Genomic DNA, 25,748 nt, shown 5'->3' with positions numbered 1-25,748 from the left:
AAAATATTTTTCTATTTCTGATTAGGATTATGTAAAATATGATGAAGTATTCAAGGCTATTTGCCTAAGAGGGATGATTTCATCTTCAATTTCTGAAGAATAAAGTGAAAGTGAAAAAGAAGATCCACAAAAATCAGTAAATACAAATAATAATAATAATAATAATAAAATAAACTCTGAAAGCTATCTGATTTTACATTACACACAAAGGGACCTTTTTTTAAAACATTTTGTATGTTATCTTTATTTAATTAAATATCATGTTCTTCATGCTTAAACCATAAAATTCAATTTAACAGCAATATCCCAAAATAATTTTAAAATGAGCATACATTTAGAATTTCTGATACACAGTCTCTGGTAGTGAAGATAATAACTTTTTTTTTTTTTTTTTCCTTGCACAGTGTTGCCATTGCTTGCTTTGAAATCACTGAGTTTGTTAATCAAAAATTCATTAAAAGGTTATAAAGTATGAAATCGATAATAAAACAAATTCCAAATTAGGGCTTCTAGATACCCATATTCATTGGAAGATTATGTTATTCAAAATTTTATGGCTCTAGGTACTATTGTTTTATCACAATGCAAGAAACATACAAGCATTTATGCAGATTCTTCATTATTTAATTTCTTTAAATATAATGCAGGGTCTAATATTTGGTGGCAATAATTTGAAAAAAGAACTAACATCAATGCAAAATGCCAAAGCGTAAAATGCCAAAACGAAATTAATAGCCCTTCTGGGTAGAAAAGGAAAAAAAAAAAAAAAAAAAACTTTAGAAAGATGATATGTATCAAAAGTTTGTATTTTGTCTATGCATGACGCAATATATTATAATAATGATATACTGAATATATTTTTTTAAAAAAAGTAGATCTATAATTCAACATATGATCAAATTTTCAACTGACAGATAGTTATAGTTAAGTGAAAATGATAAAGCATTTTCTTTTTTTAAATTAAAATTTTAATTTAATGAGAAAAATCTTAAAAATCATTTTAAATAGATTTCCTGTTCCATACATAACTTTTTTAAGAAATCTCAGCTATTGAGGTTTGGCTACATAATGTTTACAATGGTTAATATTTCTTTACAGTAAAAATTTTTTTTAACTAATTGCTAACTTTAAGAAGCACAGCAGTAGTTAATCATAAAAACTTAATTTTCATCTATCTGAAATTCAGTTGGGGGGAGGGAATATGCAAAACAGGGAGAAAGAGCAAAATTAGAAAAACTTTTCGCTAGTTAAGTTTTTTTTAGAAAAAAAGGAAAATCTTCAAAATATTAAAGAAAAAATCATGATACATATTTACCTCATCATTCATTGCTTTAATTACAATAACAGTAGGTTCAAATGAACCAACAGTCATGTAAAATGCCGTTAAACAAACTCCATGCACATTTGAAGAATAAATTACTTCTGGTTGTAACATTGACATCCTCAGTGGAAGCCATGCCCAGATGATACTCATCTAATAAGTGAATATCAAATTTACATCAATATCAGACTTCATTTTAAATTTATACAAACAAGAAATTTTAGGAAACAAAGAAACTCTATTTAGACAGTAAAATTAAAAGAAATTATAATAAGAACATGATCAATTCCTTCATCCTCAGTAGCATGTCACATTTCAAATTTATAATTAAGACTCTCACTAAAAGTGAGGGAAGGTAGATGATGGAAGGCTAACAAATACGAGGGCCATCCAGGAAGTAGATTACGTTTCCATCTGTGTCCGCTAGGGGCGGGGCTAGCGCGGCCATCTTGGGGTCAGAGCGTTGCGCAGCTCAGTCTGCATCTAGCCGTGCTAGTGAGAGGTTCGTGCTGTGCTCCGTTCAGATACTGTGATGGTTTGAAATGTCTGCGTTAATTGAAAATCCCGCGAGCTGCGAGGTGCGCTCAGTAATAAGGTTTCTGACTGCAAAAAACTGTAAACCGATAGAAATCTATCGGCAGCTTCGTGAAGTGTATGGGGACAACATTATCACTGAAGGTGGAGTGCGTCAGTGGGTCATAAGATTTCAAAATGGCCGAACCAATGTTCACGACGAAGATCGAAGTGGGAGACCCAGCATAGTGACCGCCGAACTTCTCGAAAAAGTCGATGCTAAAGTCCGTGAAAATCGAAATTTCACAATAACGGAACTTTCTTTGAGTTTTCCACAAATTTCGCGAAGTTTGTTGCACGAAATCATCAGCGAAAAGCTTGGTTACCACAAGTTTTGTGCAAGATGGAAGGCAAGAAGAGGTAACGAAGTGGTTGAAGGCGCAGGCGGCCGAATTTTTCGACGAAGGAATTTCCAAGCTCGTACATCGCTACGATAAATGCCTTAATTTGTATGGTGACTATGTAGAAAAGTAGTATTTGAGTGTGGCTTTCATCTGTATATAATAAAATTTGTTTCCTATACTTTGTTTATTTTTTTATTCCAAAACGTAATCTACTTTCTGGATAGCCCTCGTAAATGCAGTCTTTGATGGCGAATTTTTTTTTTATATAATCACAAAGGGAAATAGAATAGTCACTTAAAAAGATATTTTTTCACAAACTCTTATATATTTTTTACCTAGATACAGATTGGAGGGTAAAAATGTTTTACCATGATGTCAATAATTTGATATTTCTGGCTGTGGTACTTCCGTTATGAGTGATTATTATTCCATAATTAAGATGTAATTATTCGGTAAGTATTTTTTCTTCAATACAGTACAAAGTCCATAATCCGGACTCATTGGGACTTCGGCGATTCCGGATTATAGATCATTAATTTAAATCTGGTAAGATGGCATGCAGAAATTATACAATTAAAAATATGAAACCGTAATTTATGAAATAAAGAGCAATTATGATCTAAAGGGTATCAAATTTTACCAAAAAAAAAGCTTTATATTTATTTGTTTACTTTATTAAGAATTTCTTTCAGCGCACACATGCGTAATGTATGCGCATTCTCTATGCACATGCGTAAAGTTTGTGGCTTCGAGTTCCGGATTATAGATCATTTCGGATAATGGACGTCCGGATTACAGACATTGTACTGTATTTCGTTCTGTATGTTGCGAGTTCTGAAACCTTTAAATTGAATGTTTATATTTTGAGAGGCAATGCGGATTCAGGAGTTGGCGGATTTTTCAGTATTTGACTGTATTATTAGAAATTATACATATGCTTATGATATGCATCAGACAATACTTCATTGTCCTGAAATTTAAAAAGCAAATACTATTTTAAAATAATACATTTACATTAATACACATAAAACTAAAATCTGTATGCAGTAAATTTAAATAAAGAAATTTTACAGTACAATTATCATTTGTAGCTTGATATTTTACAATTAAATTTTAAAGAACCTGAAATATTTTTTAGGATTTTATACAAAAATTATTTTAATAACATATGCAAAGGTTACACAAAAAAAGATACAAATAGAAAGCTATAATATGATTTATCTACAGGCATTTTCTACTCTGTTTTATTTTCATATTTTAATCCAAAAATTATTGATGTAAGGAAGAGTATTGTCACTTCAACACTCAGAGGAGAGGTATTCATTATAACCAAAATGTGAACTGTTGAGGGTGGGGGAGGGGACTAAAAGTTTATTAGAAGGGGTGCTGAGTTTCATTTTAATAGCAAATTTAACATACAGTATTAACTGCTAATATTACTAAAAATGCATTTAAATATAATACATTTACATTAATATACTCGAAACTAAAAACTGTAAGCAGTAAATTTAAATTAAGAAATTTTACAACACAATGTTAGCAGTTTGACAGTGTAGAATGAAATTTTAAAGAACATGGATTCCTAGGATTCCTTCCTAGGATTTTATACAAAAATTATTTTAATAACATAAGCGAAGGTTACACAAAAAAAGATATAAAAAGAAAGCTATAATTTTATTTCTCTATGGACATATTATTTTCATGTTTGATTAGTGGCGGCTCGTAATAGGCACTGTGGAACTGCAGCACCCCCTATGTCCACTTATTATTATTTTGAATATTTAATATAGTGTGCCCTTTAGTCTTTAATTCTTTTTTTTATACTTTTACAATACACAATCCTTAAGCTTAATGTCAGTAGCCATCCCCCAGTTTGTGAAAAAGGTACAAAAGTCTTTGTTTGGAACTGTGCGTTCCACAGTTCCAGCATTTGGCTGTTCTGCGCATGCGCACACAGGAAGCAGCACGCGAGCCGAGAAAAGAGAAGAGCATTGTCATTCTTGCAGTGCCGAAATTCTGGCATGTTGTTGAAAACGTGATTTCTTTTTACTACGCACATGTGGTATTCCTCCACAAAGTGGAACTTTATCATACGGACCATAAACAGAGTTCATGAAAATTTGCAACTTTTTTAAAAAATGCCTTACTGAAATTCAGTCAACATCAAATGCAGATCAAACTATTGCAGAAGCAACAGAAATTTTAAAATATCTAAATAATAATAATTTCAAATTTTGGTTAGAGCTTTTTTATCAGATGCCTCATGTTGAAATAATATACAACTAAATGCAATCCAGAGAAATTAGTGTGTTTAAAGTTAATGAATATATAACAAATTTAAAAACTGCAAAGAGACTCAAAGTACTGTGAGAATTTTTCAGACACTGATGGCAGAAGCTAAGGAAATATGTGACTTTATAAACTATGTATTGATAAATTTTCTTTTTATACATGTTTGTTTCCTTTTACACAATTTTAAAACAAAGGTTAAATTTTTTTGGAACAGCACCTCCACTAATTTTAGCCACGAGCCGCCACTGTGTTCGAATTTAAAAAATTAATGAAATAAGGGAAAGTTATGTCACGTCAGTACTCAGAGGAGAGGTAATGATTATAACCAAAATGGGAATTACTGAAGAGGGGAGATTAAAAGTTTATTAGGAGAGGAGTTCCATTTTATTCACAAATTTAACATATAATATTAACTGCTTATATTACTCAAAATACATTATAGTCTTAAAAATGTTAAACTATGATTAACATAAAACATTTAAATTTTTATTATGATTCTGTGATGTAGTAGTTCAGCCCTTGCCAGCTTTAAGCTTTTATTTCACTATACAACAAACACTAAATTTGAAATATTTTTGTGCAGCTTTTTACTGAAAATATATGCTGTTCAGTTAACAATAACAGATAATCAATTTGTTTTTTCTGGGGGGGAGGGCAGTATATTTAAAAAAATAGTATTCTAGAGGCACAATAAAGACACAGCAAAATAACAACTTGACTATTATTGAAAATATTACTAACAGCTACATATACAAAAACAATACAGAATTGATGTTATTTTTAATGATGACAAAATGAGCAGAGACACTAAATTAGCTTTAAAATACTCTGTTGGCTCTTCATCGATAGCTTCTTACCCAATGCAAAATTCATGATCAAATTTACGAAGAGAGAAATCTAAGTTGTTGTTTCATGTTGGTGTCCATTGAAAAGTCCATTCACCATTTTTACTTCTTTGTATAAAGTATTGCAGTCTACAAATTTTGGGTATCATACTTCAATGGAAATATCCATTTTCACCATTCTCAAATCCATTCTTTTGTATGATATCTGTATGTACAGACAGAATAAAGGACTTTCTTTTAATGGATTGTAAAATGGATTAAAAGGATTTTTTTGTGATGTGCATACAGACACATATATGTATCTTGGATAACTCAAAAATGATTAGCCATAGAATTTTGAAATTTTGTATAAATTTAATTGTGCACCTCTTTTTTTTATTGCAATCAGCAGTACCAAACATAAAACAATAAACATATACATATATGTAATATTTTCGCTGGTGGGCACCGGAATAACAAAACTTGACAATATAACTACATCATAGTCCAGGCATTGTTGTGGCTGAGTGAAAGGCTGCGAAATGACAACAAAGAAGTCTTTAACTTTTTAGATTCCACATCTTTATTCAATTCTCCAAATTACATATACGATAGTGATTTAAACTAAGTAAGATTTAATTTAGACTTTCTATGTCATAACTGCTCTAACAAATGGAAGACAGATGGGAAGAGCAGCATTAGAAGAAAGCAATCTGATGAAAATGGCACGTACTCTGTATTTATAGTAGTGGTTATATAACATGCCAGAATGTTCTCAAAAGTACTGGTCTAGGGGAAGATCCTAAAATTGCAGAGAGTTAACTAAAGGTTGCCTGTTCGCATAGAGCAAAGCCATTGTATTTTTTATACTTTACACATATATACATAATTTTTTAAAATTTAAAAACATACACACATACATATATATATACACCTACCCCCCATACCTGGCATAAAAGTCCTTAACCAGGACAAAAAATTAAATCTAACTTTTAATGTGATCTCCCAATAGCCATATTTATACTTGGGAAAGCTCTATATTCATTATGAAAAAAAAATTATAAGAAGTTTAACTCCCATACAATACAAATAAATGGCAATACTTACTGAACACACTATAATTTCAAAATTTGCAATTTATCATGTCATATTCAACTTACCTCAAAGAATTGGTTAATTAAGTTGGAATAATTCGTGGAAGTAAGTTTAAATGAAGTGCAGCAAAAGACTATGTATAATTTAATAGACTGCACAAGGAAGTCATGTGGTGTCCATGTCAGATTTTTTATTCATGTTAAAAAATGGCAAAAGCATTCCTGAGCCTTTGAGGAAACTATAGTAAAATTTGAAATTATAAATATTTACAGTTAATTATTTGTTGAAATATCCTGGACTCTGCAAAAGCTTTAGTAAGCAATGAATTTAAGATAAATGGATTACGATACTGAAATTTACTGTAATTATGATCATAAATATTAAGACTACAAAAGAACTGCTTGAATTATCCTAAGCATGTGACTTCTTAACGTGTTAGGTGAATTTTATTGTATTTTATTTTGTGTAGGACCTTAACAATACCTTATATACTTGCAATTTTTTATTTTATGCAAAGGTGCATGAAAAAAATTTTCTTTTGAATTACTTTATATTTCCAATTCTTTTAAGAACTTATTGCAACAATGTCATATGATACATACATGTTAAGGTAAATTAGTCCATATCAACTGAATTAAATAACATAAAACATTACGATATTTTATATGAAAATGTTTTTTTATTCGACTTTATAAAATAAAATTGTGCAGATGTGATCACATATTTGCAAATTTAATTGCTATATTCCATTAATATGCTACTTCAAAAAAAAAAAAAAGTAATACATCATATAAACAGATTGCATAAAATCTTAGGGTTATAAAATTTTAATTAAAATAATAATAACCTGTTCAGCAGAGATAATATCAGATTTGAAGTTACCCAGTGCCACAACACCTACAGATCTTGTTCTTGATGTAGCTTCCATTCTTAACTACATTAACAGAGAAAATATCATAAAATTAATTCAGAGAAGTATGCAATTAACATAAAGTGAGTATCAAAAAGTTGAACTGCTGCAAAAAAATCATATGAAAAATAGAACAAAAATAAAGGCATCAACTTAAATACATAATAAATTATTTTTCAGTAAAAGATAAAGAGAAATGAATTTTTTACATATACTATACTTTTCTAAAATCAAAATAAAATCCTGTAATAATTATAATGGAAAGCAAGAATCAGAAACAAAACAGAAATTGTATTCTTTGATATTCTTATATTTAAGCTTATTTAAATATTTATAATATATATAAAAACATAATATATTTATATATAAAATTTTTAAAAACTGCCATTTGAAAACTTCATATTACAATCTAACATCTTAAAAAGTTTATAAGTGATGCTTCAAAAAGTTTTTTTTTTTTTTAAATTTAATTAAAATATATAAATTAAAGACTAAAAAGGAATGATCTTGGACTTCAGATTAAAATTTAATATCTGAAAAAATTTTAAGCTAAATAGTTATGACATGCCTACAAGTTTACACGTTGAATGTCACATCCAGACTTGAACCTCTGAATTATCATTATTATATACCTACAAGAAAATAAAAACTCTGTGCATAACAAATAAAGGGCACAAATAGTAAGATTCAGAACTAAAACTTTTTATTGTGTAGTATTAAAAACAAATCTCCTAATATAATTCTTTTTTCAAGTTATTCTCACGCATGCACATGCCATGTTCATAAATTTGATAGCTGCGGCAAATAAACATTTCTATAAACAATTTATTTTTTTTATATTTTTTTATTGCATAATGGATTTCCACTAATCAAATTACAGAGTTTAGTTTAAATCGTCAGCGTTTTTATGAAGCATTTTTTACTTCCCTTTATTCTTTGAATAATTTCACAATTGTAGGCTTTAGAGATTAGGTAAATCTTGTAAACCTTTTACTGTATTCCATACTCTGTTCTAACCATATGATGGAAGCGCGAAGTGTTTTGTATGTTAAACGTAATTTTTCCATCACAATAACAGTGTAATTATGTTACTATACACAAGTACATAAGTCTTTCTTTTTATAGTGTTAGAACATTATAGCTAAAAATGCATGCATATGATATAGCAAACATTCATAAGTAGCACAAACTTCCTTACCTCTTTTACCACTGGCTGAGCAGCTGAATTTACTTCAACATGGTATACAGGATCTGATGCTGATAAGTGATCAAGAGAATGTGAGCGTTCATTGAGATTTGACTGGCTTTTCAATATCATCTGAACTTTAAGGAGATGCTGATTTATAATTTTTTCACTGAAACCTCGTATTCCATAGGCAATCTGAGGGGGGTGGAAAGAATTAAATAAAAATACTTTTTAAAAGGAAACTCTGTATAAGTTTTAGAAATAATGCAGTCAAACATTCCCCACAAGTGAAATAAAATTAAAATTTTTTCAGTAAATTTTTAAATGCTAAAATGAAAATTACAATGAGCACAAACTAGATTTATCTTTTTTTTTTTTTTTTTTTTTTTTTTAATGTGAAATTGTATGATTCTATCAATGATTTATACTTATTCAGTAGGTTAGAGATTGCACTATTATCCAAAGCCACCATGATGGAAAGCTAACCTTTTCACCCCGCAAATGCATTTTGGTAACTAGAAAATGTTTATTAAGCGTTATATATTCTGAATAAAATGAAAAGCTAAATAACACATTTTATAAATACAAAACTATAATAAAATTAGCAAAAGCTTGTCTTGGTAACTAAAATTGGTAACTAAAAATTGGCAAAAAATGACAAAAGAGCAGATTATGCAAAAAAATTTTGGATTCTATGGCTGAAACATTGGATTGTTGATATTAACAAATACTTGAACTGTTTTACCATTCAATACATCAGTGGTTCTCAACCTTTTTTCCCTATGCATCCCTCACACTAATGCTAAAAGGTCATTCCCTCCCTCTCCTTTCCAAACTTGAAAAATACATATATACATTTATTTAGATTTAGATTATTTTTAATGTGTTTTATAAATTAACAACCAAAAGTGTAGAAAATGTTGGTAAATACCTAAATTTGAATAAAAGTAGTTTTTATTATTCATAAACTAACCCCCCCCCTGAAACTATGAAATTCTCCCAGGGTGGAATTCTCATCTGGTTCAGGACCTCTGCAATACATTAAAAAATAATTGAGCTATCTGATATTGATATTTATTATTTCTGACTAGCAGCTTCGCTGCCAGCCTTCGTCTGGCTTTTAAATGTATTGGGAAAATGGATAAAGGGAACACCAAACGTTAAATTTAAAAACTGCGTAGAATTTTACTTTGCAGAAGAACTTCATAAAAAAAAGTTATTATGTATAACAAAATTACAATGAAATAAGCAATATCCCTTAATACAAATATTAATTATCCTAATAAATAAATTAACCAACTTCCCTTTGCAAAATCTTAAGAAATCAAATGGTATAAAGGAGGTTAAGAACTTTGTTTCCTAAAAAAAATCACTCAAAACTTTTCAATATCTTAAAAACAGTGAAATGAGCAATAAATAACACAAACAAAAAATTCTGAAAAGCAAAGTATAATTAATGATATTTTATCTTATATTTTCAAGAGAAAAAAATTAGGTGCTACTTTGGTAGATGGTTGCACGGATTTTTGGCGATTTACATTGCTGCAATTGTTGGCGCGGTTTTTACAGTCATCAGCCATCTTGAAAAATGCTGTTTTTACGTATTTTATGCATATAGTAAAGTATTTGAAACTTTAAAAAAATAAATATCGTTAAAAATAATGGATTAATTTTTTGTTGAAAACGTTGTTTTTTAAGATGGCTGGCAAATGTAAATAAATACATTTACTAAGAGTATAAAATGCTAAAGTAAGGTTAAATTATTACTTTCATATAATAGAATAAAAACACTGCTATAAAAACATTGCGCCAACATTTAATTGGATTAAAATATTACTTAAATTGAATATTGAATTAAAAACATCATACTAACGTTTAAAAGAATTAAAATATTACTTAAATACTTTAAAATAAGTTTTACAAGAATTAATTATTTAACATTAAAACATATGTGGCAATAAATATCTCAGGAATTTTTGAAAACATTGCATTAATTTTTTAATAAAAGTTGAATTATACAATTATAAAGTGAAAGAAAATTATGTAATTACATTTTTTAAAGTATTTTACCTGTCATATATTGATAAATACCACAAAAACAAATAAAAAAAAAGAGGGGGTCTTCTAACGATCTTCATCTGTGATCCCCATCTCTCGCACTTCATTGAAGAAGCAATTAGCGAGGTTTTCTCCAAAAATTTAAAATAAATTTCCTCTGATGCTATTAACAATTTATAAATAAATATTTGATTAGAAAAGCCAGGTTGGCCAAAATAAGGTATCAAAGGTCAATTTTTTTATTCCGATACCACTAATTCTTGGTAATTACCAATAACAACATTCATCTTCAAAACGGGCATATCCATTTGAAATCTGATGAATTCGAAGAGATGAATAATAAAATTTTTAAATGGCGCGGTAATGCACAAATATTCAGTAACCAATCAAGGAGCTGATTACATCACGCATAGAATTTAAATTATTTAAATAATCATTCATAATAAAATCATTTTAAAAATAAAAGCAAAATTAAATTGTATTTTAATACTTAACAGTCATAAATAATGTTTAAAACATTAGATTAAATTTATAGATATTAATAAAACCAATTACTTTTTAAGTAAGGTGACGTCATTGATTACATCATCCACAACATAAAATTATAGAAAATATTATAAACAACAAAATTTTTATTTCAAATAAAAATGCAAAATTAAATTGATTTTTAATATTTAGAAGCCATAAATAATATTTAAAACACTAAATTTATGCATAATAAAACGCATTATTTTTAAAATAAAATGACAACAAAGTATTGGTTACCATAAATAACTTATCCAGCAATGGGTTTACCATAAGTCGTATTACTTGCCAAACGAAAAATCGGCAAAATCCATGCAACCGTCTACCAAAAAAAAATGACAATAAAAAATAATAATGAAATGAAATAATAATAAAATGAAATATGCCAATCTCTTAAAAACAGTGACATAAATACGATGAAAAATTGTTGCCAAACCCATATTTCTAAAAGAATGAAACTATTCAAAATAATGCGATTTCATCAAAAATATATCAACAACAATAAGAAAAATTGTTGCCAAAATCACATTTTTAAAGATGTGAGATGTGAAAAGTGTACTCGGAAGCTTCATTTAAATTTTTTTTTTAAAATACAAAATATTATCATTTTTTCAAAATTCTTTTTGTAAAAGCAGTCCCAAGGATGAAAATTTAACGTGTCCAAAAATCAAAGAAAAATAAACCGTACATTTTTAAATATAAACTTTTTTAGAAAAAAATCCCACTGAAAAGGTGTTAAGCTCACTTTGTTAAATAAATTCGTATTTAATCGATTTATTGAAACACGAAATTTATTTTAAGTTCGTAAAATAGCTAAGTGCCTACGTTTCATGACGATGTGAAAATGGAGTGCCTAGAGTAAAATCTCGCTTTCCTATAGCCCATTATGTCTCAAAATGATGCGATTTTGTCACAAAACATAAAATAAAAAAAAAATTCAAATTCAAATTTCGAAAAAAATCGCTTCAAGGTGCACTGGCTCTTGTCTAGATGCACCTATGTACCAAATTTCGTAGCTGTGGGTCTATTAGCTTACGCACAGCGCGAACGAAAGACACACACAGACTCTTTGTTTTATTATATGTAGAGATACATAGTATACATAGCTTTGATTAAATTAAATTTTTTTAATCAAGACTATTTTTATAGGTACTTTGTAAAAAATAGTCTTGATAGTCTCTTGTAGAAGATATGGGTTTTCTTCAAAGCTAAGACATATGAAAATCAGCTATGCCCTCAGAGGAATTCAGTCTGCTGATCTTACTATTATCTGAATGTGTTATGAAATTTATAACTAGAGTACACATGGGATAATGCAATAATTTTTTATATTCTTCAACACTTAAAAAGAATGATTGAGGAGAGATGTACGACTTAGTCGACCATATCCAAGTGGTAATTAATTTTCGTTCATTATATTTTAGTATATCATTAATTATATCAGGCACAACTAGAACAGACAGTAATTTTTTTTTCAAAATCAGGAAATATGAAAAATCTACTATGCTTTTATCAGGAATTGAAGCACTGATCTTCCAACAACTACAGTCTGTTATTTTAAATAAGGAACTGCAATGTTATTTTACATCATTCAATTTGACTCATAACCATGGGAACAACAGCTGTACAGAAAAAGTCAAGTTGTTTCATTCCCTACCCCCTCACACCATTTCTGTTTAGCACACTTCACATCATGAAAAGCAAACCAACCTTCACATCATGAAGGTTGACTTGAGCCAGAGTCTCAAATGATGTGGAGAAAATAAATACTGCATGGTGATAGACACAAGTTAAAATAGGCTAGGAATGGCCCATTTTAAAGAACAGCTGGACTATAGCTGGACATGTACCACTCACACTATAAGAGGACACTCTGCAGAACTCAATAATTCTTTATAACTTGAGTCATCATTTTGAAGATATTTGATCTCAAAATGCAATAGATGATAATGCAGAGTGATAACAATATAATCATAGTACATACACTTTTTACGAGAAGTAACATGGTTTGACAATTATTAAGCACAGCCTTAAACTGAATACTGAAAATTAAGAAAACTCTTAATATAATTGCTGATTCTGAAAGTACTTGAATTTTTAAAAAACTAGATGTTAATGATCGTTATAAGCAAACTATGTGTTAAGATTTGCAATTTTGAGAGAGTTAAGAAGGATTTATTATAGCAGTGGTCTCAAACTGCTATCCCTCCCGAAGCAATTTTGTGCAGCTGTGAAGACATTTCATTTATGAATTTGTTGCAAATACATTGTTACAAAGATTTCAAGATTTTAATTATTTACCAAGTTTATCTGTATGTACAACATTTTCATTATCCTTAGAAAATAACAATAATGCACCTGAAATTTACAACCTGATTTACAAACTAATTTACAACGTGATATAAATCTGTATGAAAGATTTGAAGGAACAGATGTTACTAACTTTTATTCATACTTGCCAAATTTAAATCAGTTATGAATTTTTGCACTAAGAATAATCGCTTTGAAGGAATACAGTTATATGTGAATAGCTTTTTTTCCCACAGTTCAAAATTAATAAGAAAAACTCCAACTGAGTGATGAGTATCTACAGCTCGTGATAAGACAATATCTAGTAATTTCTCTCTAAAGCTACAAACTTTATTCATTAGTGAGTATCTACAATTTGTGATGAACGTAATTTCTAGTAATTTCTCTCTAAAGCTACAAACTTTATCACAGTGTCAAAATGACATCAAGTGTCAAGCTATAACATGAAATAACAAAAGTTTTTCATAATTTCTTTCAATTTAAATTAAATTATTTAATGATTAATTGATCACATTAGAAATATTTTAAATAAATGTCAGTCTGAAAATTTAATAGTTAGAGGTCAGTATATTTGTATTACAAAGTGTAACCACCAAAAATGTCTTGCAAGTACCAAACTTTAGATTTTGGATACAAAATAAATATTATAAGTTTGATTTTTTTTTCCTTTGTATACTGTTTCCTTATGTTTTGAAACACACTTAGCAAGCAAAATTTAAGATTTATTTAAAATATTTTTTAATTTTGTTAATAAAAAATGTTAATTTTGTTTATTTTTTTTATTTTATTTATTTATTTTATTTTATTTTATTTTATTGGCCTGTCAACTGTTTTCTAACACGCATAAGGCTCGCGGGCACTTTGAATTTCAGACCATTGTATTATAGGATACAATCATTAAACAGATTTAAATTCTGTGAGGTAAATAAGGTAACATTTTAAAACTGTAATGACTATTAAATTACAGTTTTAGAGAAAAGAACAAAAGAGTATGCCTTTATAACTTCACTTGCGAATATCTTAAAGACTGTAAAAGAATTACTTATGTACATAGATAATGCTTCACAGTCTAATTAAAAGAAAGGACAGCAAAATTCAAATGTTAAACAAATATGCGTTAAAATTAATGAAGGCTGATCTTTTTTATTATAATACAGCATAGTGTCAAAATTTTTCTGTAAATAAGTAATGTGTCTCATAGGTTAGGTTTTTCAATGAACAATGAAAAAAACTATAATAATATGCTTAAAAAATTTTTTTGACAAACTTACTTACAAAACAAGAACATTGTTATAAAAAATGTGAACAAAAAATAATAACAGATTTTTATTTGTTTATTAGAAATATCTATGTGGCATCTATAAACATTAAAGCTCTTGAAAAACTTGCTAACTGCCATAAAAATAATCATCATTACTACTGTTCTATATTAATACACCTTTTCCAAAGACATTATCCTCTTTGAAAAAAGAAATATATATTCAAAAAATATTTTAATGACGATGTCATCATTAACCCTTTGACGGTTATGGAAATGAGCAGTTTCCGTTTACTTCGCGCAGCATTAGGAGTAAACAGTAGTCGAAAGTGGCAGCTGTTTTCCCCCGCCGTTCTTCCGAAAATGTCACCTTTCTCTGGCGATGCCGTAGATAGCTCACCTCACGAGTTTTAAAAATTTCTATTTGTAGTAAAAGTATTTGTAGTACATAAATAACAGTTACGTACTTTAAAATAATTATTAAACAATAAATTATAAATGATTATAACCAATTATATAAATAATAATAGTTAATTATAAATATAAGACAAATATTAAATTGAAAGGACTAAATAAATACAACTAATGTAAAACTTTATGAAGCACAGTATAAATACAGTAATTACCTAAAAATCTTTTTGTATGTGATATACTTTAAAACATGGAATTGCACATAATGGGGCATTATGCAAAAATTTTGGTTTCCGTAACAATATGATTTATAATCTCATCAGTAAAAAACAGCTCAAAATACTCTAGTGGATCAGAAATATTTGTCACGCAAGCTTTCATGCCTACATCACCAGTAAAACTAAATCGGCTAGGAGCGTGAGAACTTGAATCAATTATACACCACTGTCGAACACTCGAAAAATCTTCCTCATCGCTTGAATCGTCTTCTGAGCTTGAAATACTGTGAACAAAGTCTTCATCAGATTCAAAACTTGATAAGCTTTCTGTATCACAATCATAACTATCTAACTTTCGCTTTTGAGCCATTTTACTGTACAAACACCCTAAAAACTGCGCCAAAATACGTATAAAATGAACAAGGTAAAAAAAAAAATCCACCTTCATTATGCAAAGAAATTCATGGAACTCGTACTGCCATCTGTAGACAGTAAAACTAACTAAATTTCGCGAGTAGCATTCGTTTGAAACACAATCAGTGCAGAATAATAATGGCGAACGAAGTCAGCTCGTCAGCGCGCATTGGGGAAAAATTTCACTACGCGAGTAGTGCTCGTTACTAACCATTTTGGTCAAAATCTTGCTCCCGAGCGGAACTCGTTTGCACGCATTATGAAGCACGATTCGATTGCGAGCTGAACTCGTTCATAACCATCAAAGGGTTAATAAACTATATATTATTCCAATGATGTCATCACTAATAAACAATAATCAATAATAATTTAAATGTCATCACTAACAAACTAAATATCATTCCATAGTAAAAAATAAAACTATTACTATTCCTCATTAATAATATTTTTAGCATTTGAAACATTTTACATTTATTAAATAGTCAACTGAAGGCAAAATTTTGAAATTTATACTGCAGCTTTATACTTCATATCATTTCATATGACATGACTGTAGGAACGCATCAAAAAAATATAAGATCATTAGTCAACACTTTTTAAGATAAATTCGGATATAACTTCCAAAAAATGCTTATACTGAGGCAGTGAATCTGTAGATACATCACACTGCTTAATCTCTCACACTTTAATTAAGATAAAATGATTTTCTAAGTAAAACTTTAAAAATATAAATATATTTAATTCTTACTTTAAATATCTTTTCTACAGGCACTGTTAAATTCTGAAAAAAATCCAGAAGCTTTTGCATAATCCCTAGATTTTCATCAACAGTTTTATCTGAAATTATTAAAAATTTCTCATATAAAAAAAAGCTTTATAAAATTCCTACTTTGAAAGATATTTTTAACAATGCAATTTTGCTACATCATATACTTATATTCACTTAAAAATGCCAAAATTTACAGCTGATTAACAAAATTTCCCTTACATGAATATTAAATTTATCAAATGAAAAAGTAATCTCGTCTACCTTGTTCATGAAAAACATAATGAAGAAAACTAATTTGTATTACTTAACTTACTACAACATGTTATTTTATATAATTTTATAACTTCAATATGGAATAACAACATCAGCTACTATATAATAAAACTACATGATATACTGCAGTACCATAAAAACACTAACCCTTTTAGACTACATGTTCACTGGAATATACATGACTTTCAGAAGATGCTATTTTATTACTAATAATATTTTATACTTCTGAGACCAGTCATTCCCTTTCAAGGGACATCTTTAATTCCAGATATTCAGTTTGTTTTATTTTGAAGTGACACTCAGCTCATAATTTTGAACAGTAATCGTTTCATACCTAGGAAAAATTCAGGTCTAAAAAGTTGCTAATATTTGAATTATCAATTAAATCTCATCTTTTCCTTTCTTTCCCAATATTCACTACTCTAGTACAGAAAAATTAATTTCAAAGCAAACACAGCCAAATTACGCAAAATGTACCCATTCTAATAGTGCAAAATGGAAGCAAACCTTCAGAGATATATAAACTGAATTCTAAATCTGCTACCAAATTGTATAACACCATTTTATCTGGTCTTACGGTACGCACTGGGACTATCCATATTTGTTGAGTACAGCACATATTAGGATTTTAAAAACATTAGAGAAAATTATATAATTTGAGTCTTTTAATTGATTAGATCTGTTGTTTTCAGCACTCTGTGGTAACTGGATATGTTGCTGCAAGCAGGTAGCAGCACACAATATCTATTTCCAACTAGATTTAAAAAAAAGGTGGAGCCTGCTGATGATTTAAAACACCACAGAATTTTATTTGCATGCATTTACCCATTATATTTTCCATTAACTGAGGCTCAATTTTATTCTAATTTTCAGAATAACAGATATATGTTTAGCCACATATATATTTAAATTAATAATTGCTTGCAAATAATTAAAGTCTGGCATCACTGCTAATGTCAGCCTAAAAGTCACAACTAGCTACGATTCATTTAGTTTTAGATTATGAGCAGAACAATGTATTTAAATTTTAAATATCATAACTTCTAACTGTACATATTTACTTTGAAACATTCTATTAATTTTAACCATTTAACAAATATGAGTGCAGCAAAATTCACTGGCAACTTATGACTATTACAGAATGTGTAATTAAATAGGTTAAATCTATTTTTATTTTAAATGTTTGCATTTTAGAAAATTGCTGAAATGCATGAGCAATACATTTAAATGTGTAGAAGAATTTTGATAATATATGACTGTTTAATCTGCAAATGTCAGTAATCTACAGTTACTTTCAAATACATACAAACAAAATTCTGAATAGTAATTTTTCTGTTATATAAATTTTCAAATTAATTTTTAATACAAATACACTAATTTGTAGCACATTTTGATTAAGGAAGTGTTCCCCCCTTAAGTTCACCCCATTTTTTTCACAAGTGTCAGCACTTTCCTTTCTTAACAAATATGGATTATAAATCTTTGCAAGTGTTTTTTCATTTTATATATATTACTAGCAGCTTCGCTGCCAGCCTTCGTCTGGCTTTTAAATGTACCAGAAAAATTGCTGAAGGGAACACCAAACGTTAAATTCAAAAACTGCGCAGAATTTTACTCTGCAGAACAACTTCATAAAAAAAAATTATTACGTATAACAAAATTACAATGAAATAAGCAATATCCCTTAATAAAAATAGTAATTACCCTAATAAATAAATTAACCAACTTCCCTTTGCAAAATCTTAAGAACTCAAATGGTATAAAGGAGGTTAAGAACTTTGTTTCCTAAAAAAATCACTCAAAACTTTGCAATACCTTAAAAACAGTGAAATGAGCAATAAATAACATAAAAGAATACAAAAAACAAAAAATTCTGAAAAGCAAAGTATAATTAATGATATTTTATCTTATATTTTCAAGAGAAAAAAATTACAATGAAATAAGCTATATCCCTTAATACAAATATTAATTATCCTAATAAAAAAATTGACCTACTTTTTGTTGAAGGAAAAAAAATCATGAAAACTTTTCGATATCTTACGAACAGAACATGAAAGAAACTCAATAATGCCAATCTCTTAAAAACAGTGAAATAAGAAATACGATGAAAAATTGTTGCCAAACCCATATTTCTAAAAGAATGAAACTATTCAAAATGATGGGATTTCATCAAAAATCTATCAACAATAAGAAAGGAAAATTGTTGCCAAAATCATATTTTTAAAGATGTGAGAAGTGTACTCGGAAGCTTCATTTAAAATTTTTTTTAAAAATACAAAATATTATGATTTTTTTGAAATTCTTTTTGCAAAAGCAGTCGCAAGAATAAAAGTTTAAGGTGTCCAAAAATCAAAGAAAAATAAACTGTACATTTTTTAAAATAAACTTTTTTAGAAAAAAATCCTGTTGAAAAGGTGTTAAGCTCCTTTTGTTAAACAAATTCGTATTTAATCGATTTATTGAAACACAAAATTTATTTTAAGTTTGTAAAATAGATAAGTGCCTACGTTTCATGACGATGTGAAAATGGAGTGTGTAGAGTAAAATCTCGCTTTCCTATAGCCCATTATGTCTCAAAATGATGCAATTTCTTCACAAAACATAAAATAAAAAAAATTCTAATTCAAATTTCGAAAAAATCGCTTCGAGGTGCACTGGATTTGTCTAGATGTACCTATGTACCAAATTTTGTAGCCGTGGGTCTATTAGCTTAAGCACAATGCGAATGAAAGACACAAACACAGACAGACTCTTTGTTTTATTATATGTAGAGATTACTTTTAAGTTCATACTCTTTCCTTTTAAAAATAATTTTGAATTAACATGTAGAAAAATACACTTATTCAAACTTTTCAGATGCTTAGTTTCAATTTAAATGCACTTTGTAGCTAGTTGGTTTACACTACATGAAATGAACAGCAAAGTTGTATAACATTGGTGACAAATAGTCATACAGTTTCAGATAAAGCACCTGTAGAGAATTTTATTGCATTAAAATAGTAATAAGGGACTAAAGAACTGATAAATTTTTTCCCAGCGCATTTAAAATTTATATTCTAACATATTTTGTATGCTGTAGTAGCATAATTACATAGCAAAAACAAATACATATGCACGCAGCATAAGAGCTAAATTAGAGTAGGAAAGCTATTTAGGGAAAACTATATTGTAGAGTTTTTAAAAATATACAGTCAAAAGTCGTTAATCCGGACTCGTCGGGACTTCAGCGATTCCGGATTATCGATTTTTCCGGATTATAGATCATCAGTTTAAATCTGGTAAGATGGCATGCAGAAATTATAAAATTAAAAATATGAAATTGTAATTTATGAAATAAAGAACAATTATGATGTAAAGGGTATTGAAATTTACAAAAAAAAAGCTTAATATTTATTTGTTTACTTTATTAAACATTTCTTTCAATGTAAGTTGTTTAAATTGCTTCGTTTTTTATGTGATAATACATTCTCTTTAGTTCTATAAACTGACATAATTTCTTGTTCAGTTACAAAGTTCCGCTGTTCAAGTCCTATAATTGCTGTGCCGAGAATACCGACTAATTTGTCAATTGAAATTTTTTCGTTTTCAATAACCTCTGTTACTTTATTCGCTATTGGAAGCGAATTATAATGATGAGGAATTTGATTTAAATTATATCAAAGACGGAGTACATCAAGATGAAATACTACATTTAGTAAGGAATTATAAGCCAAATCAAATAAAAACATCTGCCCTGAAGATAAGGATAGTGCTGACAGATCAACTTCCAATTCATTGCGCGCCGCAGCGTTTAAGATAAACAAAGGATATGCCTTTATCCATTTTTTGCAGCAATTCCACTTTTTGTTTAATGGACTTCGAAACATACTTTCGCTTTGTAGGTCCTTTACATATTAGTAAATATATATCAGAAATTCTATTTGACATAATCGAAAGTTCAAGCTTACTTTTATAAATTGCTCCAACAGTCTGCAAAAAATAATAAGCCGAATCCAATTCCAAGATTAAGGAACAATGCAATCTGCAACATTAACTGAATTAGATAATTTTAGCTTAGCTTATATCGTCAGTTATACATTAAACGCACATTCGTAAACGTATTTTGCGCATGCGTCAACGCGACGCAGGCACAGAAAGTTTGTAGCTTTGAGGTCTGGATTATAGATCATTCCGGATTATGGGTGTCCGAATTAACGACTTTTGACTGTATTTGTTTACTTTTTCTTTCATTTAAGAGTTCAAATTATTATGAAAAATAATTTAGGTGTTGATATACACTTCTTTATATAAAATAATTTGGTGCATTTTTTAAAAATGAACTCTTTAGTTCTTCAAAAAACTTTATGTTTTTTCTCCTTCTTAAGTTTTACTATTGTGCTGACTTCCCTTTACATTAATAATTGTAGTTGACAGTATTTTCTTTGTATAGAAATATACTAAAATATAATGGTTTAGCATTCAATAAATCTTGATTAAACAGTTCTTAAAATATGAAGGTATTTTGGTAAGTTATTTATGGACAAATAATTCAAATTTAATGTAAACAACAGAAAGGGGGAAATGTAAACAAAGCTAGGGAAGGCATAATTTACAATCTGAAAAATGTAATCTACCTAATCCTTGGTCCCAAGATATGCAGATTATCAGAATTTTACTGTATTATAATTTAGAAATCAATGAATGTTTGCTAATAAAAATACAAAACAAATCAATTCAAAGGTTCTGTTCTGTTCAAAATCTGTTCCAGAGAAAATACCATTTATTCTTAAATTTTGCATCATGTTATACAACAGGCATGGCCAAACTGCAGCTATCAAGCTACTTGCGATTCTTTGGCTTTTAAATGTGCTTGCAATAGACAATAGCTTAATTTTCAAAATATAACTGGATATTAAAAAAATCAAACAATGACACTTGACTAATCACAAATTTAATTCCTCAAATTACATTACGTATGTAATCATTTCATTGATTTCAAACTGTCCCTGCACACTTATTGGCACAGTAACAAATAAAATTGCAAATAATTCCATTTCTCCCAATTACTATCATGGCCATACTACTTTTAAAGCAGATAATAGATATCAGAATAACACAAAGTAAATACACAAATATGAAGGTGTTTTAAAAAAAAATGCTCCCTAATAATTTTCTCTCAGAGTAATTTTATTTCAGACAGTTTCTGCTTATTTTCTTTCTGTACAATCCCTTATATATTACAACAGTCGTGATCCAATCAATGTCTTGGAAGATATGCATTTCCTTATTCAAGAACTGAATAAGTGTACTACAACACTTATTCAGTTCTTGAATTGCTTAAGTAACTACTCTTCAAAAGAGGAAAATTATTTCCCTATAGGGGCTTTTCCAGATTGAGAAAGAATTTGAGGATTTTATGGAGAGGCAAACCTTCCTCTCGTATAAGGTCAGAAGACTTATCACAACTTTCTCATGTATTCCATCTTTCAAAATTAATTCCCCATCCCTAAAGATGTCATTTTTGTGCAATTCTGTCACAATTTTTACGATCACTGACAGTAATACGCTACAGTTACCACTTTTCCACATAACACTATCTTTCATAATAATTTTTTAGTAATCCTAAGCAGAGATCATCATTTATTTCACCAGTGATTATGCATCTTGAAATTTTTGGGGTCATGCAGTGAATGGGCTTCTCCACTAAATTGACAATTTCTATTCTGGTCAAAATCTTTAATTTGCATTTTGTTCATTGTTATTATTCAAGATGTAAATGCTTCTCCTTTATTGTAAAGTACTACTTGTAAAGAAGTTTAACTCAATGTTCTTTAGACTCTATATAAATTGTTAAGTGAGCTATTGATCCAGCTGAATTCTGATGAAAAGAATTTGGCTGGGATAAGTAACCTTTTTATTGAACTTTTTAAATTAACAGAAGGCACTACTTGTGCCATAAATGAACCTCACCTACTTGCAGGTTACATAGTGAATTAGTTTAATTGAATTAAAAACAGATATATCTTTATATGCAAATGAATGTAATAAAATTTTGAAAATTTCAATACATTAATGGTCACTAACTGAAAAGTGTTTATACTCATTTTAAACCTTTCAAAGAAGCAACTAAATCTATAAGTTCATCAAAACAGTAAGTTCAGAAGTTGTTCCAATACAAATTATGCTAAAATAATGCTTAGCATCAAAATTCTGTGAATTATTTGGCAACATTTTGTTTCATAAAAGATGGAAAAAAGGGAAACATAAATAAATGTTTCCAAATTACTGAAATGGAAAAAATATCTTTTCCCAATAACAGGGGTTGTACACATTTCTGCACATGAAAAATTAAGTATTTTTAAGAACCTTCAAGGACGCATCAGTAAATGGGACTTGCTGATGGGAAAGATATTAACTATGTCTACTTTACTTTTGTAATACATTCTAAGAATAAAATAGATCCATACATAGATATTATTAAACATAATTATAAAATAAATTTGAGAATAAAATCAGCTTTGTAAAGTTTATCAAGCACCATTAAACATTTTAAACTTAACAATAGTTGGACACATTTTAAAAAAGATTAGTGGCATTTTATTTATATTTTACTAGCAGTTAGCTTTATGTTGATTTGTTCTTTTATGTCTCATTTCATCACATACTTGCTCAGTTTAAAGGTTTAGTAAATAATAGGCAGATTTATATCAAATGGCAAAGGTTAAAATAAAAAGTAAAATCCCAGTCAGCAAGATGCGTAAGAGAAGAGTGGCTGTTGCCATCGCTGCTGCTTGCCTAAAGATATACCTTCTGATCAGAAGAGACTTGAACGCTTGATGTTGGCATGGTTAGCAAGTTCTGAATATGCTCTGTCTGATGCAGTTAGTGTCATATCCATGTGTGTAGAGTAGTTGTAACCAAGTTAAAATAATTTAAGGTCAATAAGCTGCTAAAGAGCTAGAGGTGATAAGTTGTTTTATATTATTAAAAGTCTGAATAGTTGTAAGGAATAAGTTTTACATTTTTATGTTGTATTTTGTGACCACAGTAAAGATTAATTAAAGACAATAACTTGCTTTAACATGCAGATATAACTTTTAAGGATAAACAATTAGTTACCAATAGTTAAATTAGGTAGTTAGATATTTTTAGTCATTATAAATTTACATGGCCACTATTAGCATTTATTTATTTTTTAAAAATATTTGATAAAAAATCTGATGTGTATACCACATGACTTTTCTGTATGGAATATTAAATTATAAGCAAGTTAGCTACATTTCATTTAAACTTATTTTCTCGAATTTCATTACAAATACATTTCTCATTCAATTAATTCAGTTCTCCTCTCACAACAAGGTAAAAATAAATAAAACCTCAAAATATATTTATTAAAAATTTAAAAATATAAAAAGAAAAAAATTTAAAAGTTTTCAGATTTTATATTACACCCAAAGAGGCCTTTTTTTTTTTTTTTTTTTAATGTTTTGTGTGTTTTATTTATTTATTAAACATCATGTTCTTTCCACTTAAACCATAAAATTCAATTGAACAGCAATATCACAAAAAAATAATATTATATCACACTACAGAATAAACGTGATTCTCGCATGAAGACCATGTTGTCCAAGTTTTTCTTATTTTTACTAACAACACATCTCATACATAACCATGTTAGACTGAAATATAATCCAAATATAATTAATAAGGTAATCCAAGAAAAATAATAAAGAATAAACTAACTAATAATAGTAAGAAAAAAACATCTGTTACTTTCCGAATTCTAAATATTTGTTTGCATAAACATTTATCACAAGGCCTGCCGGGAAACAGATATCAGACAGTTGCTGCAAAAGCACGATCCCCAGAGATCACATGATCATTTTATTTTCGCCAATTTCAAATGTGAATTGACACAAAATGAAATTAATAGCTCTTCTGGGCACATTGCCTCTTTGGGCTAATGCAAAAAATGAAATTAGGCCAGTGGAAAGAAGACAGATTTTCGGTACATAAAACTAAAAGTTTCCTTTTGGTCCCACTTGGCAAAAAGACATTGAAGATGCAGAACGACTAAATTCACTATTCTGCTAAGTTTCAAATGTGAAATATGCCTGCTATAGTATAAAAAAATTAGGCTTAGCAGCACTTAAACAACTTTTAAATTGTTGATAAGTCTATAATTATTGCATGCAGATTAACTAAAGGCATAAAAACCTTAGCCCGAGATAAGAACAACATAATTCAATTATTTTTAATGCAAAAAATTCACAATTTACCAACATATAAGAATAAAAAAAAAACTGAACTCACTGAACTGAGTAACAAAGTGAGAATTTATTTATATATATAAATTTATATACTTTTGGTGCTACCGACTGCAATCGAAAAGGGAGGTGCACAACTACATATTATAGAAGTTCCATATACAAAATTTCAATGTTCTGAGGCTACTTGTTTTTGAGTTATGCAAAATACATACATATATACTAATGTGCATACATACAGATGCCATGAAAAAAATTTCTTTTGAATGCATTTTAAATCAGATTTATAATTCATTTGGGGTAAAACAGTCCATTATTCTGTCCATACATACACATGTCACACAAAAACACTGTTAAATTGCATTCGATAGCGGTCAAAATGGATATTTTCTTTGAAATATGGTACCTGGAATTTTTTGTGATTACAATACTTCCTTTATTTCGTACAAGGAAGTAAAAAGCACTATTCAAATTACAATCCAAAAACATTTACAAATTGTAAACATTATACACTAAAAGCTACACATTAAAGCAACAACACGCAATAAAATTTTTATGCGTCTTTTTAATTTGAAACTTTCAAAGATATTTTGGCTAATTTATATCAATTTCCTTTTCTTTAAGCCTCTTTTCTAACAATAAGAAATTATTGAAATCAACTACAACTCGTGGTGATGTAACTAAACAGGGACAGTCAAATTCAAACTAAAAATGTGGACTA

General features: G+C 28.6%; 1 protein-coding gene across 2 annotated transcripts in view; it reads right to left on the bottom strand.

The window, feature by feature from the left end:
- The window catches only part of sky (GTPase-activating protein skywalker), an 80,336-nt gene that overhangs the window by 29,794 nt on the left and 24,794 nt on the right, over positions 1–25,748 (bottom strand). For both annotated transcript variants that reach the window (XM_085825344.1, XM_035374439.2), the window contains exons 7-10: positions 16,488–16,576; positions 8,558–8,740; positions 7,297–7,383; positions 1,316–1,474 (exon numbers count right to left, since the gene is read on the bottom strand). In XM_085825344.1, the coding sequence (XP_085681470.1) occupies positions 1,316–1,474; positions 7,297–7,383; positions 8,558–8,740; positions 16,488–16,576 (518 nt within the window). The remainder of the gene's footprint in view (positions 1–1,315; positions 1,475–7,296; positions 7,384–8,557; positions 8,741–16,487; positions 16,577–25,748) is intronic.

The sequence above is a fragment of the Stegodyphus dumicola genome, chromosome 10, assembly GCF_044657685.1.
Source record: "Stegodyphus dumicola isolate Sdum_Otavi_A_Nest chromosome 10, ASM4465768v1".
NCBI lineage: Eukaryota > Metazoa > Arthropoda > Arachnida > Araneae > Eresidae > Stegodyphus > Stegodyphus dumicola.
The sequence above is the reverse complement of the archived record's forward strand: the minus strand, read 5'-3'. Positions and strand labels throughout refer to the sequence as shown.